Source organism: Malania oleifera, chromosome 8, assembly GCF_029873635.1.
Source record: "Malania oleifera isolate guangnan ecotype guangnan chromosome 8, ASM2987363v1, whole genome shotgun sequence".
Lineage (NCBI taxonomy): Eukaryota > Viridiplantae > Streptophyta > Magnoliopsida > Santalales > Ximeniaceae > Malania > Malania oleifera.
The window spans coordinates 7,941,541-7,961,020 of record NC_080424.1 but is presented as its reverse complement, the minus strand read 5'-3'; the positions used below and the strand labels follow the sequence as shown (position 1 = coordinate 7,961,020).

Genomic DNA, 19,480 nt, shown 5'->3' with positions numbered 1-19,480 from the left:
TTCCATTATATTCTCTCCATACCAAATGATACTAAAAATGAAAATTTTATTTTAATATAATTAGAAATTAAAAAAAAATCAAATATTAATGATGTCTAAAATTAACATTTTGTTCATTGTTTTGATATATTTTTTGTTTTTGCTTTTTCGTTACTTTTCTCGATAATCAAACATTAAAAACATATTTCTCTATATTTTTCTTTCTTTTTTCTCACATTTTCCAAGTACCAAACGCTTATTAAAATTAGTAAGATTAGCTGTTACTTGGAGGGGGTCCAAATTCCTCCAACCACATTTGAAACACAAGGTAGCCAACGTGGTAAAAAATAGGAGGGGCTAAGGATTTACCAATTTCATTTAGTAATACACAGGAATATCATTTAGGCTGTCTAGTTCGAAAGAACATTTTCTCAACAGAATCATAAATTTATTTGCTGAGAAATTTTCCTCAATTCTTTCACTTAGCTTGGGGAAATCCATTGAAAAAGATGCTTTCTGCTCTTCAATGGAAGATCTTTTATTAATATATAGTTATCATTTATCCATGTTACCAAACAATAATTATCAGGATACTACAGAACTTTTTTTGCAACCAGCTTTTTCGTTAAGACTGTTTAGATCAAGCATTTTGTTGATGGAGATATACGGAAAATAAAAAGAAAATTCATTTTTATCATATTTTCCCTCTATGTATTAAGAAAAAAAAATTCTAAGATGATTACAAATAATATATACTAAAGATGTGTTAAAATTTCGCTCATTTATTTTTTATATATTTTATTTTCTTTCTTATTTTCCTAATATATATATATCCAACTTTCTCCCACCTCCGAATGATGGAGGGGGTATACAGCGAAAGAAGGGATCATCCTGGGTTACTGAACAGTCGTGATCCGCCTTCCTACGCATGCACGCCCACCAGAATGCCTCCTTGGTTCGGGACGAAGCCAAGCCAATACATACGATAGGCGAAGGAAAGGCCCCCCATTTCACAGCACTAGAAACACTTTCTAAATTCCAAACGAGCTTAACTGAATTGGCACCACAAGGGAATTTTTCTCTGCACTCTCATTTTTTGCTCACAATTATTTGGGGTTTTAAAGGGAAGAGTTGTTGAGTAATTTAAACAATCAAAAGAAAACGATGAGACAATATTGTTTGAAGGTTCAATCTAATATGGAGAAACAAATCTTAAAACACACATGGATATGAAGTCTTAGACTTGAAATTTGTGTACAAAACTCAGCACAACTTTGTATCAAGTTCGACCCAAATCTACAAGTTTCAAGTTCAAGCTACTAATAATGTTCCCAAGCAGTGCAAGCATCACATACATCTGAAAATTAAAAGCACTTGGCAATCTAGTTAAGTCATGCGAACGCAGGGGCCCATTCTCACAACAAATATTTTGTATCCTACACAAAATCTCTATTCCCTCTCCCAAGTGTGAGGGGAGGAAGTTTCATGGTTCATCCTAAAACATAACCTTGGAAAGATTTTGCCTTCCCTGTGACGAAAATACCCATATTCGCCTCCCTTGATCACATTGTTGACCATTGTGTCATACAGATTAGACGCGATAATTAAGAGGGAAAATGTAACAAAAACTTCTATCCAGTACAGATATCATGAATGAAAGTATAGCACTCCATTTAGTGCCTCTTCGATTTAGATTCACTTTTGGAAAGCATCATCCCAGAAAGCTTATTAACCTCGTACAGTAATCCAGCTGAGAACAAGAAACTGCAGTGGTAGACAAAAACCATATTGCTAAAAGCATTACCATACAGTAATCAAATAAAATGAAGTAAAAGTGAACAAAATTATATTGAGAATAATTAGAACTACCAAAATAACATCTCACAAAATAGACTCAGCTTCATTTGAATATGCATAATATCAGCAAAAGAATCATTCAAGGACGCTAAAATTCATTTAAAGGAATACACAAAAAACAGAAACTTTATTTATGTTAACATCCAGAATGCTACTATGGAAATGGTCCTATTTGGTTGGGCCTGGTATTTTATTATCATGAATAATTATACTTCATAATATATATTAAATAAGTTTCATGGTTTAACATGTAAAATACAAGCTTCAGATAATTTTGCTGCAAAATAACTTTATGTTATATTGAGTTTCTCCTCAGTTATTAAAGGAAGCTCTACAAACCTCAACACTACTACATCATCAAAATCACTTTAGTGATCTGCTCCCAACCCCATTTCCTGACTCAGTCCCTTCACCTTTCTTCAGAAGATCAGTTTTCCATATCATTATCCAACTAGGAATCCAGAATCCCCAAATACATTTGCCTCCAACTGGGGCTAATCAACTTCTGAGAAAAGGTGAATAAAATAAGTAGATGCATACATGGGCATGAGTATATATGTACATGTATGCATTCAAATTGATGGTAAAACACAAGATTCCACATGTTTTTGCTCTCAACATGTTTTTTGCTCAAGGCGTGAAACACACCCAACTTCTGACCCTACTCCTAAGTTTGAAGATAATAAATGGGAACACGACAACTTCCCCCTTCCATTTTGAGTGCCACAATTGCTGTCAGAAGGGCCATATTGCTTCTCGTTGCCATCTTTGTAACAATAAATTCTTACATCGAGTCCAAGCAGGATGAGTTTATGTCATTGAACTTTTAAGGGACCACAGTAAGTACTACGAGGATGAAACGCTAAAAAGGCCAAACTAAAAGCATAGCATGTACAAAGCAACGTAACATGAATCCTTTTTTGCCAGTCTCACTGCCTACCTTCCCCCTCGATCTCTAACATGAATTAAATAACACTTACTAGAGTTACTTGCTCTACATTGCAAGCATCCAAATTAAACTGCTCTTCCCTTATCTTCTACAAAAACTGCCCTACACCACAACATATGAGTCCATTCCTTAACCTTTTAAAGTTACGTCATTCATCCATCTTAACATTCTTACTTCATATCATATTTGTCAACTTGAAAATTGAGTCACTTCCCAATTTCCATTTTTGTGCATCTCATAATGCAAGATACATGAACACAGCGTGATTTTAATGAAAAACAAAGCTAGCAGTGTATGAGAACACAATTACACAACAACAAAATGGTAAAAAGTATGGAATTTTAATTAAAAAGAAAATAATAATAATAATAATAATAATAATAAAGCTAGTACTGTATGAGAACACAATTACATGATAACAATTAAAAACTAATATACACAACAAGTCAACTTTTTATTCACAAGAGACAACGAATCGTATAGCTGCACACAAGCACCAAAAAAATGATAAAATAGTCGTCTCCCCCCCCCCCCTTTTCACTGTATATGTACCAAAAATGTCAATAACCATGTACAAGCATGTGTATACTCACATATGCTATGAACACCATATGCATAACTTCTGAAAGACTTCCAATATGAACATACACTCTCTATACACAAATAATATGGTGCTATTGTTGTATGTCAATAAAGAAATCAAAAAATAAAAATATCTCCAACTTTCTATCAATCATCAAAATCGTCTCCAAGATTATGTCAACATCATTGTCTGCTTCATTCATCCCATCATCAAGAAACTACACTTCCTTCTTCCTAAGGTGTCCAACTTCATTAAAAATGATACAAACTCCATCAATGAAACTAGACCATCTTAACATTCTCAATTCAGATCATAGTTGTCAACACGTATCATATCTTGATTTCCAAGTTTTTGTGTATCACATAGCATAAGATACACAACACTACAGAATTTTTAAAAAGAAAAAAATAACAAACAAAAAAATAAGAAAAAACAAAAGTTGGTACATAAGAATACGATATACAACAAAAATAAAGTATAACCTAACATATAACAACTTTTCATTCATAATAAGAGCCAAAGAGTTTAAAGAGCTTCAGAATTCTATCAATTCAGGAGGAGGGGTTTTCCTATTAGGGCTTGTTAGTTCTATTTTATTTATTTTATTTTTTATGTTCCCTGCCATGAGGATCTCTTGCCCTCTCCTACATTGTAATTATCTCCTCTCTCTTAATATATTTCTTTTAAGATCAAAAAAATTAAAGCCAAAGTGTTGCATGGCAGCATATACATACCAGAAGGATTTTAAATAATCCTCATGGTATATGTAGCAAAAAAGCCATTAAGCATGTACAAATATGCCCATAATTTTATAGGCTAAGACAACATATGTACTACTACTAGTAGATTTCTTAAAATATAAGCATATAATATCTCTACACACGAAATAATATGGTGCTATAAGGAATGCAAAAACAAAAAACATCTTCATTGTCAAATATCAACCAATCATCATGATCATTATCTCCAAGATCATTGTCAACGACATCCTCATCGTCTGTTTTGCTCGTATCACCATGAGAAAACTCCTTTCTTCTTTGTAAAGGTGTCCAACAACTTCTAAAATATCATGACACTCATGGGGGCATTTTTCTTCCTAATGCTACGTCCTTGTGGGATTGAGCCAGCGGTGTTTTTGATTCTCCCTACACCAACCCAATAGTGTTTTCCACGATATTTGGAGTCGGACATTAACTTCAGCGTAGCACTCTCAGCACGCCCACCATCTTCAACATGTGCCAGGATCCCATGCAAGGTCAACTCCTCTTTCCCTTCCATTGTCAACCATTCTTCAATTAAAAATCAAAGAACCAAGGAGCTTCACAAACTACCGAAATCCTATATAAACTACCAAAAAATCCTCAATATCAAATTATAAAGAAACTACAAAAACCACACAGAAAACCTTTTATTTTCTTGTGGTAACATGTGGGTAAAAAAGATTTGAAAACCCCCTTTGTAGAGTGAGAAAACAAGAACATTTTCTTACAAGGATTGGAGACCTAAAAATTTTGTAAAATGTGAATTAGATGCTATAAAATAAGCCTAAAAGGTCTTAAAGACCTTTTAGATATGTTATCTTTAAGACAAAACAAAGAATAATTTTTAAAAATTGAGTTCTTTAGCTGATTGGACCAACTGGAAGTAATGTATAGTCAAGCACTCTGTGTCGCATGACACAGATGCAATGCAATATTTTCATATTCTGCAATGCACTACCTGTACCACATGATACACGCCAAAGTTATACACGGGCAACAAACCACTTCTTTCTCTTGATATGATACGTATACGTATCTTACAATTTGTATAGTATGTCATACATTGCTAATCAAAAACGAAAACGTGAAACAAAAAGTGAAAACCAGAAACAAAATTGAAAGTCAAAAAAGAAAAAAAATGAAAACTAGCAACATGCTTTGTTTATATTTTCCAAAACTTAACAAAACCTAATTAAACTCATGTTTATGTTTGTCCTTGAATTTAAAATAATAAAAATGCAAAAGAATATAAAATATATATATTATAAAAATGGAAATTATTATAATAATTATATTTGATTATTATATTTGTAAAATCACTTTTTAGTGCTCCAAGAACAATCATATTGTACATGACAATGGAAAAAAATGGATAAAAATTATTATTTGAATCGACTATTTTCTCAAAATTTCATGGATATTTTTATTATAAATTTTTAACTAAATTTAAAATATCATTTTATTTTAATTTTAATTAAAAATGTTGTATAAAATGAATTATTTAATCTACAAAAGTCAATTCTGGATATTGAAGTCCTGTAGCAACCACAACAACTCAAACTAATAAAATCTGGTCTTCATTTTTTGCAAAAACTGACACCAGAAACAAAAAGCTAGCAACCCAATCAAACGTGTTTTCTCTTCAGTGTAGAGCAACAAAAACAGAAAACAGAAATGAGAAATGACAGCTAACAGCCCCTTTGTTTCCAATCAGCATGTGTGTGCGCCTTTCAATTGATTACCTGCAAGAGTTCCAGGCCTATTAACTGCAAAATACACTGACCTCTCCCAACTTTTGATAAAAATATAAATAAATAATAAATAAAAACATGATCCTCCCTTGACATTCAAAAAATGATAGGATCGCATCCTAACATTTAAGTAAATGACACTTATACCCTTCGTTGGTTGATCTCCAACGGTGACTAGATAAATTTGTCTTAAAGAAGAAATTAACCCCCTAAATGGCAAGGGAAAATTCCTAATGGCAAAAAAAAAAGCTCAAACAATTGTTGGATGAATTTGAATGAGAACAGAAATGTTGGTCGCTGCAAGGCGGCCCTCTCAAAAACGCACCAATGAAGAAGATGCATTCCCATGGAAAGATTTATCGAGCTGTTGCCATTTGCATTCATTTATTCAATACTTTCACAATTTAGATGTCAGTTATAAAGAACAACGCATCAACTTCTATTTTTATCGGAGATGCTCAACTAATAGAAGGGGATGTAAATGTCATTACATTTAAATGTACGGAAGGTCAGCATCATTTTTCGAATGTCTTACAAGGTTCGAACCTTTTTAACAATCAGGGGATATTAGTGTATTTTGTCCATAATCACATACCACTCCAATCATAGTAAGGATATCCATAAACGGGTTCAAGTTGTATTCCTTCTGAGTTCTCAACTATGTGCAAGTCAGATAGGTAATTGGACTACAATATTAGGAAAATTGTTGCAAAACTTCATGATGAAACACATCATCCCATGCCCAATTCTATGCCTGATTGCATAAAAGGCAAGATACCTCATCCCCTCTTAAAGGATGTGTGATGCCCCGTGCAGGTTGATTCAGTCTATGCTGAAGCTTCAAGTGAACATTCTATTAATTGGCCTCAAAAAGGTAATTCAAGTTTATCTCTTTCCAAGCAAAAGAGAATGATGGAAAATGACTGAGAGCCTATGTCCCACTCCAGTTTCAAGTTCCAACAAGCCCAATCCATTGGGAAGGGAAGCATGGTGAATCATCCAAACAAGTACATTAGGAATCTCAGAAATTTAGAAATTTCTGATATTTTGGACTCATTCATTGGAACTTCATTAGTATTATAAATATCCTAATTTTATTAAGGAAAGTGCTATTTTAGTGAATGTCCCTGGTTCCTTAAATTTGTCATTAGCCTATAAATATTAGGCTTGTAATAGTTTTGATGAATGAATTAAGATTCCGGTTTTAGTGGTGTTTGTGGGTTTGTGGGGATATTTTTGCATAAACACCCCCATAATTCATACACAATATCCATACACGGGTTCAAGTTGTATTCCTTCTGAGTTCTCAACTATGTGCAAGTCAAATAGGTACTTGGACTATAATATTAGGAAAATTGTTGCAAAACTACATGATGCAACACATCATCCCATGTCTAATTCTATGCTGATTGCATAAAAGGCAAGATATCATCCCCTCTTAAAGGATGTGTGAAATGCCCCGCGCAGGTTGATTCAGTCTATGCTGAAGCTTCAAGTGAACGTTCTATTAGTTGGCCTCAAAAAGATAATTCAAGTTTAACTCTTTCCAAGCAGAAGAGAGTGATGGAAAATGGCTGAGGGCCTATGTCCCACTCCACCAACAGCCAGTTCAAGCTCCAACAAGCCCAATCCATTGGGAAGGGAAGCATAGTGAATCATCCAAATAAGTATACTAGGAATCTCAGAAATTTAGAAAATTCTGATATTTTGGACTCATTCATTGGAACTTCATTACTATTATAAATATCCTAATTTTATTTAGGAAAGTGCTATTTTAGTGAATGTCCTTAAATTTGTCATTAGCCTATAAATAGGCTTGTAATAGTTTTGATGAATGAATTAAGATTCCGGTTTTAGCGGTGCTTTGTGGGGATATTTTTGGATAAACACCTCCATAATTCAAAATCTCAGATAAGCACCACTATAATTCAAAACACCTAATAATGCAGTAACCCCAGATAATTCAAAATCTTCACGGTTGATTTCAACAATCAAATTGGCACAGTAACATTGTCCGCAACATGGGAGTCTGGGATAATGTCCCAAAAGAACCCAAGCATCTCTATTGAATAAATTGTGTAACAATCTCTATTGGCTTATGTATGAAAGTTACACGACTGTAATAAATCTAGAAGGGCAGTTGTCTCACAATAATGTAAAAAACACATGCCTAGCAGCATATTATAATGGCTAAGGAACAAATTTCAGGTTGGCAAATGTAATACAATAGGTCTTTTTATATAGGAAAGGAGATAAGCAATAAGGGATTTTTCTTTGACCCAAATCATGAACAATAAATTACACAGGCAGAATCTATGCTCTATCATTAGCATTACCAGGTTGTGATACAAACTCGATGGACGGTGCTAGCAGCAATGAGGGCAACTGCTTCCGCTAATATGACTGCATAGAAAAATGATAACAATACATAAGCATGTAATCATGTATGCATATCTTTTTCTAACCAATTATAATGCAAGTACAACTAAGCCATGCGTTTAAAAGGCGCAAGCATGGATGAAATCTAAAGTCCCAATAAACCACTTAAACTTCAACAAGACACAGGCTGTGGTAATAATAAAATACTAAAATAATTAAAAATTTAAGTACAGATTATAATGTTCCTGAATTCCCTGATTCCAACTAAGGTATTCTCACTCACACTAACTGATGCTGAATGTTTATATGTAAAATACAGCAATGAAAATACTGTTTGAAAGCCCAGGATGGGTAAAGCAAGAGATAAATGCGGTTGGCAGCACCCTAAGTCTCTGAGTTTGGTGAGTAAACAATTTCAGGATAAGCAGATTGCTAGGCCCATAGCTGCTCTCACTGCTCGTGGTGTTTAAGATGAATGACAAAAAAGGATTGCGAAAAAGAATTTTCTACAATATATATGGTAGAACTTACAAAAAATAGGTTGCTTTCTTGGGAAAGAAAGAGCACCGACAGGCACTAGTTACAAAAGCCTCATATCTCCCAGGTTTCATGTCCTGGGAGATGATGATAGAATTTTCATGCTCATTTAAACATTGGTCTTCCCATTCTTGAATATTTTTTGCTTTGTTTTAGAAAAATAGTTTTTTCGAGTAAAAATAACATAGAACTGACAGTAAGTTAAGCAAAATGAACTCACCAGCACCCCACCCAGTCTTCATTCCACACGTTTCCTGGAAATTTCCAATGAACTGCAAGAAGAAGAACCATGTCAATGGAAAATACCAGGTTTATGCAATTTATAGGTCATCCAAGCAAATGACTACAGATGTACAAAGCTCATACAGTCATACTGTAGCTTCATGGTAAACTCTGATAAGATGATTAATTGACCTGCCAAGTATTATTGGAGGAATAATGATGAAAATGTATTTGTACCAATGGGTTTATGGGTCATGCTTGTGGGAGGATAGCTGGGTAGCACTGCATGCCAAATGACTAAAGATGTACACAGCTCTTACAATAGCTTCATGGTAGAGTAATAAAATGATTAACCACACTACAAGTATGATTGGAAGAGTATTGACGAAAATGTTCGCGGCAAACCATGTTTATGCAATCGCCAAATGACTACAGCGGTACAAGGCTTACACTGTAGCTTCGTGGTAGACTGACACAATGATTAGTTACCCAACCAAGTATGATTCTAGGAATGGTGATGAAAATGTGTGTACGAGGACATGTTTCCTGTACTCCAATTGACCAATTTATGTGTAAAGGACTCAAAATGGCTAAAGATGTCTCAGGTTCCTGTGTAGCTCTCTGGTGTAACAATATTCCTGTATATTAACAATTACACCGCAGAGAGTAAATGCATAGAGTGATTGACAAGCTTGTGTATGCACTCGCACAATGATGACCTATGTACATCTTGTGTACTAAAATGATTAAAATGTACAAAGTTTATGTTGTAGCTTTGGGGCATAATATCTCATTACCAACTACTTTGCCAAGTGTATATAATAATTAATGAAAAACTTGCGCCTCACACAAGTATGTGAATATTTGTGCACCCATGTATGTATGTGCATATGTGCACCTTTTTTTATTTGATGAACTAATGAATGGTTAAATTCCAAATCTAGTCTGCAAAGATGTAAAGTACGAGCTATTACAATTTACAACTATTTAACAAAATACATAAAAATAAAGTGATGCTTGACCAAGGAGATGGAGGATCACTTGCAGGTAATTCTAGGCAATCATATTTTGTTTGAAGATTTAGAAATTAGGGATTTTTTTCTAAATAAGCAATTTTAGATGATTTATAAGTTTAGTTAATTTTGGGTTATCCTGTGTATTTTAAGTACTCTGAAGTTATTTTGTCATTATTTGTTTTAGTTAGGGTTATTTTCTAATTATTTATTTCAGTTGACAGTCATCAATTTGAAGTCAGATTACATTCCAGTTGACAGTTATCAATTTCAAATCAGATTTTATTTCAGCTGACAGTTATCAATTTGAAATCAGATTGCAATTCACCATGCAAAGATGCAAATTAAGAGCTATTACAACTATTTAACAAAAAACATAAAAAGAAATAATGTGAAGCAGGACCCAATGCGATAGAGGATTGCTTGCGGATAATTCTAGGCAATCATTTTTTTTTTTTTTAAGATTTAGAAATTAGGAATTCTGTTTTAAATTAGAAATTTTAGATGTTTTAGAAGTTCAGTTAATTTAGGGATATCTTGTGTAAGTACAGTACTCCGAAGCTATTTTGTAATCATTTGTTTTAGTTAGGGTTATTTCGTAATTATTTACTTCAGTGGGCCGTTATCAACTTGAAATCAGATTGCAATTCTCTCTCTGCCTCCCTATCTTTTCTTTCTTCTTCCTCCTTCCTTATCTATTATCTTCTGTCTAGTCTCTCTTTCTGTTCTCTAATTCTCTGCTCTGCCCTTCCGTTATGTGACTTCTGTCGTGCACAGCAACCTTTCTTCTCATCCTTTCTTCACTCTTCTTCTCTGTCCTTCCTCTCCTCCTCTTCTTCTCTTCTTTCTAATTCTCTCCCATAATTCTCCCTCTCTCTCACTGTTTCTGAATTTCCGTTCCTGTTCTAAATCACAAGGTTTCTAAGATTTTTTACATATACATAGAAAAAGAAACTATATTTATAGAGAAAAGAATACCACAAGGATATGAAATCCTCCAAAAACCTCTGTTCCTGGATTCTCGATTCTTCGGGGGAGTATTCTAGTAAATCTTTTTTTGAGCATTTAACCAATAAAAACTTGTCTTTCCCACTTCATTTGATCTATTGGGAAGGCTAAACTCCTCTCTAGGATTAAGTCTTTTATTTGATTGGTTGTTCTTAATAGAGTTTAACACTAGCGATCAGCTGCACAGTAGGAGACCTTTTAAGGCTTCAACTCCTAAAGTATGTTCACTTTGTTTTGAAAATTTAGGATCTGCTTCTCACCTTCTCTCATATTACTTCATTGCTCCTTTTCATGGAGGGTGTTGAATAATCTTTTTGGCTTATTTGGAGAGAGTTGGGTGTATCTGGAGTGGGTGAAGGGTTTGCTGACTATCTGTTTCTCAGGTATTGGAAGGGGTAAAAGATGGTTTGGCATTGTGGAAGTGTCTGATTTTGCAGTGTTGTTGGGGATTCGGTTGGAGCAGAATGCTTGTATTTTTACAGGAAAGAGAATGTCTTTGATTATGCTTTAGGATAGAATTCAGTACCTGACCTCCTTGTGGGCTTTTGAGCCAGATGTTTCAGAGGGTTTTCTTTTTCTGATTAACAGCTTGATTGGCTGGCTGTGCTGTTTTGATTTATTTTGTTTTTTCTTATAGTATATCTAAAGGAGGATTTCTAATGCTCCTTCTTGTATTTCTTCTTCTTCCGAATAAAATCTCTTCTTTTGCATTAATAAATAAATAAGAGAGAAAAGAAATCTTCAAAATACTAAAAAAAAAAAAAAAAACCTCTGAACAAAAGAAAACAAAACAAATGCAAGAAATCAAGCTAACACTGCAGTCCAATTCGGCAGAAAATAGAGAAACCAAAGCACCCAAAAACGAGCAGAAGAGACACCCATAACAAAGCCGGGTAGAAAAAAGGTTGAGTTCCTCATGTAGTCAGTAGCCATAATGATTGTGGAAATACCAGCATTTCTCTCAAGCCAAATCACCCAAAAAATAGCCAAAACTGCTCAAGGCCATAATCAAATCTCCTCACTTCTTTTTCCTCCCAAACCTCTGAAGAGTTGGGACATACCTACACTCATCAAATAATCCAAATAGCTTGTTCTGAGGACTCCAACCACCTATGCAGTGAAGAAACTGATGAACATGAGCCTCACCACTAGAAAAGCACAATACGCAAGCATCAGGAGACAAAGCCCTGCAGGGCCTTCTAGTCTGCAACAAACTATAGGTGTTTATTAAGAATGGCCATCCACACAAAAGCCTAAACCTTAATAGGCACCTTTCCACTCCACAAAAAAATAGCAAGCAGGAATGAATTTGAGGACCGAATCAAATAGGAATGAAAAAATTTAGAAGAGAACACAGTAGAAACATACAAAATGCAAATCCTAACATCCCTTCCATAGGAAGACCAAAAAGAATCTAACAAATGAAGGACAGAATGATACTCGGATCCCTATCCTTAAGATTCCTACAAAAATGAAGATCTCCGGAGACAAAATTTCATCAAGAACCAGAATGAGAAGTTGGAGCATGCGGACACAAAGTAATGCAAAGCATTAAAAAATAAAATAAAATAAACAAACTCTTCAAAAAAAAAAATGCTCTCCTACCCAAAAATCATCCCAAAAGTAGACAAGGAAAGAAGAACTGAAATCTGTGAAATAAACTTCCATGGACATTCATGAGAAACTCTATTTCCAATTTTAGCATCCCATCCATTCCCATGCAAACCAAATTTACTTTTGACAGTATTATGTCAAAGAGAGTTTCCAAAGGAAAACAACATAACCACTCACCCACAGGGGAAAAGTTTTTAGACACCAAATTTCCAAGGGAAACCCAACCCCATCACCCTTAATCCTATAAATAAACTTTCCCAACTCATAAGATGATCCTTCCTCTTCCCCAACCCCAACCACAAACGAAGCCCTTCACAATCCTCTTCAACCTAGCTTTTACACCTACGAGGACCTTAAACCCGACAGGAGAGATGGCTTGAAATAAATTAATAAGACCACCAAAAGAAAAAAGAGCACCCTTCCAACCATGTAAGCACTAGGGGACCTTACCAATAAGTGGGTCCCAAAACCAAACAGCTTGAGGATTTCCACCCAAAGGAACTACTAGGCATGTCAAAGACGACTTCAGGATACAACAGCCCACAAGAGTACCAAAACTAGAAACCACATTGGGACTCAAGCTAACAGCTGCTAAGCCACACTTACCCAAATTAAGCTTTAGCTGCGACACTAGCTCAAAAGCTTTAAAGATGGTAGAACGCTACAAAAAGAGGACCCATCCATCAGGTACAAACAAAAACTGTGTCATCTGCAAATTACTAATGCTAAACAATCACGTCACTATTCCCCACAAACAGGCTCTGAACCACACCCCTCTCCAACACTCTATCAATCATCCTACTCAAAACATCAGCCACAAGAAAAAGAGAAAAAGAAACAGATCAGCTTGCCTCACCCCCAAGAAGCCAAAAACTAAATTATGGACACTATTCATAGTTACCAAAGAAAGACGCACACCCACTAATCCAACCTCCATCCCGACCCAAAACTGTTGCTGAAACTCTATCCAGGAAAAGTCAAATCACCCTATCATAAGCATTCCCCTTCCCCCTTTCCCAAATCACCCTATCATGAACCTTTCCTTTTTGACACAATGTGTCAAGAACGAGCTCAATGCCTCAAAATCAAAGTATTTTAATTCCTTTAAATGGACCCAAATTATTTTTAAAAATATAAAGCAATTCTTTAATAAGTTTTGACCCTCTAATCTCACACCTTAGTATGCCCTCCATCCTACTCTTATAGAGGAAGAGACCAAAAAAAAATGATTTGGCATCCCAATGGATAAACACACCAGATCTAACCATATAAAGACAAGTTTGTTGTCTCTGACTATTGCAAACAAGATCAGGAAATAAGTATTGTAAGTACAGCATAAATAATATCAATTCCCAAAACACCATCCTCTCTCCATTCCCAACTTTGAATCACACAAAATGCCTAAAAGAACCCCAGCCACCCCTATTTGATTTTTCCTTGAATTTTTTTCCAGATCTCATTTTCATAATTGAAACATAAATCACACAGAAAATTTTTAGCAGAGAGCCTTCGCTTCATTATGTACTTTGCTTTGGTAAGTCATAATTCATTCACACAAAAGGGAACCAAAACCCTTCCCTAAAAGAATTTTCAATTAACATTTTACAACTAAATTAGTTATAAATACATTGACAACTCTTATGAAAGAATACGAATATATGTTGCCAAGCATATGCCATTTTAGCCGACCCCACTTAAGGCTTGGTTTTGTTGTTGTTGTTGTTTAAGCATATGCCATTTACACAAGCACAGTCGAAAGATACACAGCATGACAAAAAATTAAAAATCTACAGCTTAACTAGAATGCAACTCAAATCACAATAACTGAAATAGGATAAAAAACAAATTGGTCCAATAGAATCCCCTGCCAATTATACACAAATGAAATTACATTCAGAAAAACATATTTAATACATTCCAAACAATAAAAGGAACCAGGACCAGGAGTACTAGCAATGTTCATGTATCCATGTAATATCCACACAGGAGAATGAAAAAATCAATGAGAAGCCTTAAGAACTCACTGTCAACAGCACGAGAAATAATAGGGAACTGATGAACCCTCCAAGTATGGTAAATAGCTCTGAAGATGCTAACTTCCCCCGGTACATTTCTTGAAGAGAAAGGATGGCAGTAAATAAAAGAAAAGAGCATAACATGGAACTCCCTGCCCCTGCCATGGGCTCAGTCTGCAAAACAATAGTAAACACATCGATGCCAAAAATATTAAACATCTAAAAGAAAATCAACAATGACAGCATTTTTTATGCATTGTAGCTACCTCAATTTTCAGTATAAAAGTTAATAAAGAAAAGAGCAAGATACAAAATGAGGATAAGGCACCCTCTTTTAAAACAGAAAAAGAGAAAATAAAGAGTAAATAGGGAGTTGGAGGCACTATCTTCTTTGTTCGTTCTTTTGGAGGGCTGCCAACTCCTATGGGAGAAGGATAGTACGAGTTGAGCTTCAGATCCCTCAAGGTTCTACCCTTCGAAATCTTTTTTTGAGCATTTGATCAAATCTTTTAAATCCTTTCCCCTTCATCATTTTGTATGGAAAGCTAAAGTCCCAGTCCCCTCTAAGATCAAGGCATTGATTGGTTGGTTTCTCTTAATGGAGTTAACTAACATCAACAACCTGATACAAAGTATGAGGCTTTTGTAGGGATTTATCTCCGGATGTTTATTTCTTGTGTTTTGATAGCTCAAAATCTGCTTCAATTCTATTTTTGTATTGCCCTTTCTCTTGGGGGGTCTGAAATTAGCTATTTGCTGTTTTTGGGGAGAATTGGGTTTGCCTGAATTCAGGGGAGAAATTATTACATATCTCTTTTATAGGTTTTGGTAAGAGTGTTGATAATTTATTCTTATGGACTTGTGGCATTTTTGCTGTTTTATGGGGAATTTGGATAGAAATAAATGCTCGTATCTTTTCTAGAAAGAGGAATTCTGGTACTTTGATTTCGAAAGGATTTAGTACTTGGCTTCTCTGGTCTTTTGTTCGCGATTTTAAAGGGGTGCCTTTTCAAATAGATTTTTTTTATAGCAAAAGAAAAGATTTCATTAAAAAGAGAAGAATTTACAAAGAGGAGAATGAGACACCTCCCATCAAAATTCTGGAAAAATCCAGGGAGATGAAACTAAAAGCACAAAAAAATACAATGAAGTATCAAAGCGAAAAATTCTTCCAATCTTGTTGAATTTCCAAAAAGCTTGCTCAATTAAAGCATCCAAAATCAACGCACCATAAAGAGGCCAGGTAATGAATCTTTTCCCAAACCAGCTGCTTATTCAATATTTTTTCCTCAAAAAATCCATGCACTGCGCTCCAACCATAAACCCCACAGCACTGCAAATATCCCAAATTTCAAAAGAGCATCCCTATCCTTCCTTCTTCCAAAACCTTCAAAAGAAATAGCCAACATTCGATCCACCGACGCTGGGCAAACACAAGCTTCTCTCAACATGTTAAACAATTTATTCCACATGCTCCAAGCAAAATAACAAATGAGATGCCAACTTAGAATCCAAGTGACAAAACACACAAACATCAGGAGATAAGGCCTTCAAAAAGGTCTCCTGATTTGCAACAGATTCTTACTTTATAGTTAAAGAAGAATTTCATTAATAGAATAAGAATATACAGCTAGGAGAATAAAACATCTACTTAACATAGTCTGGAAAATCCAACTAAAAAACACAAAGAAACAACCTGAAAATTGCACTGACTATCAGAAAAGCTCACCCCCCTTAAAATTCTCATGCCCACACAAATCAGCAAAAGAGACAACTTCTTCCCTGAAAAAAAGCGCGTATTATGCTCCATCACAACCCCCAAAAAGCACATTTCCAGAGCACTGCCCTTTCCTTTTTCCTGCCAAAACCAACAGAAAAGGCTGCTAAAAAGCCCTCCACTATCTCAGAACTCGCCCAACGTTCACCTAAAATACCTAACTTATTACAAAGCCTCCAGTCCAAGCATAGTCACAATGAATGAATAAATGCAATGAAGATTCTAAACAATTAAAACAAAGATCACAGATGTCTAGAGATATAGCCCTCATAGGTCTCCTAACATATAGCATGTTATTGGTATTAATTCTATCAAGCGCAACCAATCAAGTAAAAGCCTAGACTTTAAAGGGAACTTTGGCCTTCCAAATGGAACTATAGAGAGGAAAAGGTAAATTAGACCTATTCAAAAAATCCCAAAAATATTTGCAAGAGTATACCCCCAAAGGATCCAAAGACCAAAACCGCTTGTCCTCCTCTAAAGAAAAACAACAGTTATTCAACAAGACTAGCAAAGAGGATAGTTTACCATCTCCCTATCATTTAACGATCTACAAAAGTGGAAATCCCAAGAAGGAAAAAGACCACCTAGATCAACAACAAAATAAGAAATCGAACCATCCTGCCTTGAGTTCAGGGGAAAAAGGCATGGAAAAGAGATGGACAAAACTGCATCCCCCAACCAAGGGTCTTCCCAAACACAGATATTACTACCTCTTCCCACCAAGAATTTAATATGGGGAATGAGATTGAAGAGGGGATAACTCTAAGAGATATCTTTCCATGGACTATCCGGAGAACATCTAAAGTCTCAAATTATTATCCCACCCATTCTTGTCTCATCCGTACTTATTTTTAACAACTAAATGCCACAGGGAAGAATTCTCTAACAGAAACTGTCAAATCCATTTAGCCAAAAGAGTTGTGTTTTTAGACAATAAATTTTCAATACCCAAACCACCCTCTTGTTTAGACCTCACCTACCCACCACTCCCCAACTTACTAGATGAAGACTTTAATCTTTTAAGTGGAGCTTTGGCCTTCTAAATACATGGGAATAGAGGAAAGCAAGAGTTGAAATGGGTCAAAAACTCAAAGAAAGATTACAATTATAAACCCCTGAATAGAGAGTATAAAATCCCTACATTGGGAGGAGATTTTATTTCAATTTTTTTCCATTCTATTTTGGTTTCTTCTTTGAGGAGAATCTTTTTTTATCCTAGCAGTAACTTCTTTCCCTTCAATGAATATATCTTATTTTTCTAACCAAAAAAAAAAAAGTAAAGCGAAACAAGGAAAGTCAAGCATTTCTCTCCAACCAAACACAGGCACCACTCACAAACTCTTAGCATCATCATTCCTACTAAGAACCTCCAAAAGAGGCAAGCAAAGAAGCAGCCAAAAGAAAGTGGACAGATCCACTGCCCTTTAAAAATATCAAACTTATCCCTCATATGCCAGGTGGTAAAGCAATGCATGAAAGATGAAAATGAAAGTGACCACTACTAGAGCACACAAACATCAAGAGACTCTATTGAGAATCATAACCAAACAAAAGTCCTAAACATGGACAGAACTTTACCTTTCCAAGTGCACTTTGCTAAAGATAAAAGGAATAGGAAATTGAATAAGATCGGATATGCATGGGAGTAATGGTCTGGCAACTTAAAAATAGGGAGAGGGTGTGATCCAAACATGCTTTTCAAGGTTTAGGACGACTAGCATTTTGACATAAGAGGCAAACAACAAACCCGTAGCTAACACGCCATGATATTGCGATCAACACAACAAATAATAGCTCTTAAAGTGCAACTCACATAATAAAATACTAAATAGATTGGTCATGTTTACTAATTGATGCACATGCAACTTTTTCAAAACTATTAACAGAATATAAAGCACAAGTCTGTAGCTTTACCAAAGCAAACCAGAAGATCAGCAAACAACTGAATTTCTCCCAGTGTCAAACATTGTCTTCTAAATAAATATACTAGTACAATAAGAAAATTCAACATTATTCATTTGCATTGTCCAAATGTCATCCCCAATCCCTCGGTCACAAAAAAAGGGAGCGGGGGTGAGAACCAAGAACTCGCATTCCACCAACCTATAATTCATCACAGAGCAGTAAATCAGCATTCCTATCACTAGTAGAACGCGTGGGGGAGGATATAGCATTAAAAGTTTACACTAATAGGTGGATTGGATCGTGAAAATGGTTTGCTCACTCTGTGAATCGCAACAATTAATTGAATAAATAAATAAAACAAGTTGATCAAAACCCAATTCATACAAAACATGAAGCTTAAGAAGAAGATGATGATGATGATGATGATGATGATGCAGAAGCAGAATAGGGTTTTCAGCATACCTCGAAAGCCTGGCGATTACGTTGAAGTCCAAACGATTCTGAAGACTCGCCGTGCTTGTGCTACTGTTTCGATGTTCGTCGTGTGGGGCTAGGAGAAGGGGGAGAGAAAGAGAGAGACGGAGAGGGAAAGAATGCGTGGCAGGCCCAATCGTAAAATAAGGATTTGTGATGGGCTATGCGCTATGGGCTTATGATAGCAAAAATGGTGCAATCCATGTATCTGTTTCTAATTTTCTATTATCTCGCTTCTAATTAAAGGATGCTTAAATAATTTTTAACTATTTTAAATTCAATCATTCTTCTTAAAATGTTTTTAATTTATAATTTTTTTATCATGATAGTTAAAAATAAAATATATTTGTTTTAGAAATTATATATATAACTTTCATGACCTTTTTAATTTTCTATTCGATGATTTTCCTTTTCAATAATCATTATATAAAAATTACTTAGTTTTGCTTAAATTTTATAAATTATTTCTTTAAAAAAAAGTATCAATATGTAATATTGCATTTTACCAAATAATTTTCAAAAATTCAAATAATTTGTTTTACGAGGATATACTTGCATCTTCAAATTCAAATTTTTTTTATCATGAATACCTTAAAAAACAACTCTATTTCCATTTTTTTATGACAAAATATGAACAAAAGTTTAAGAGAGTG

At 34.9% G+C, this 19,480-nt stretch overlaps 1 protein-coding gene across 3 annotated transcripts; it reads right to left on the bottom strand.

The window, feature by feature from the left end:
• Window positions 1-1,228: 1,228 nt before the first annotated feature.
• On the bottom strand, window positions 1,229-19,043 carry LOC131161583 (uncharacterized). 3 transcript variants are annotated; one of them, XM_058117429.1, is made up of 6 exons: window positions 18,816-19,009; window positions 15,898-16,091; window positions 14,678-14,842; window positions 9,017-9,068; window positions 8,217-8,283; window positions 1,229-1,743 (listed from the first exon to the last, which is right to left on the bottom strand). In XM_058117429.1, exons 2-6 carry the CDS (start codon window positions 15,898-15,900, stop codon window positions 1,653-1,655), a joined length of 378 nt encoding a protein of 125 aa, XP_057973412.1. In that variant the 5' UTR covers window positions 15,901-16,091; window positions 18,816-19,009; the 3' UTR covers window positions 1,229-1,652. The 3 variants fall into 3 exon arrangements, with proteins under 3 accessions (XP_057973412.1, XP_057973410.1, XP_057973411.1); XM_058117427.1 differs by having other exon boundaries at window positions 15,898-16,106; window positions 18,816-18,984; XM_058117428.1 differs by lacking the exon at window positions 15,898-16,091 and having other exon boundaries at window positions 18,816-19,043.
• Window positions 19,044-19,480: the final 437 nt, after the last annotated feature.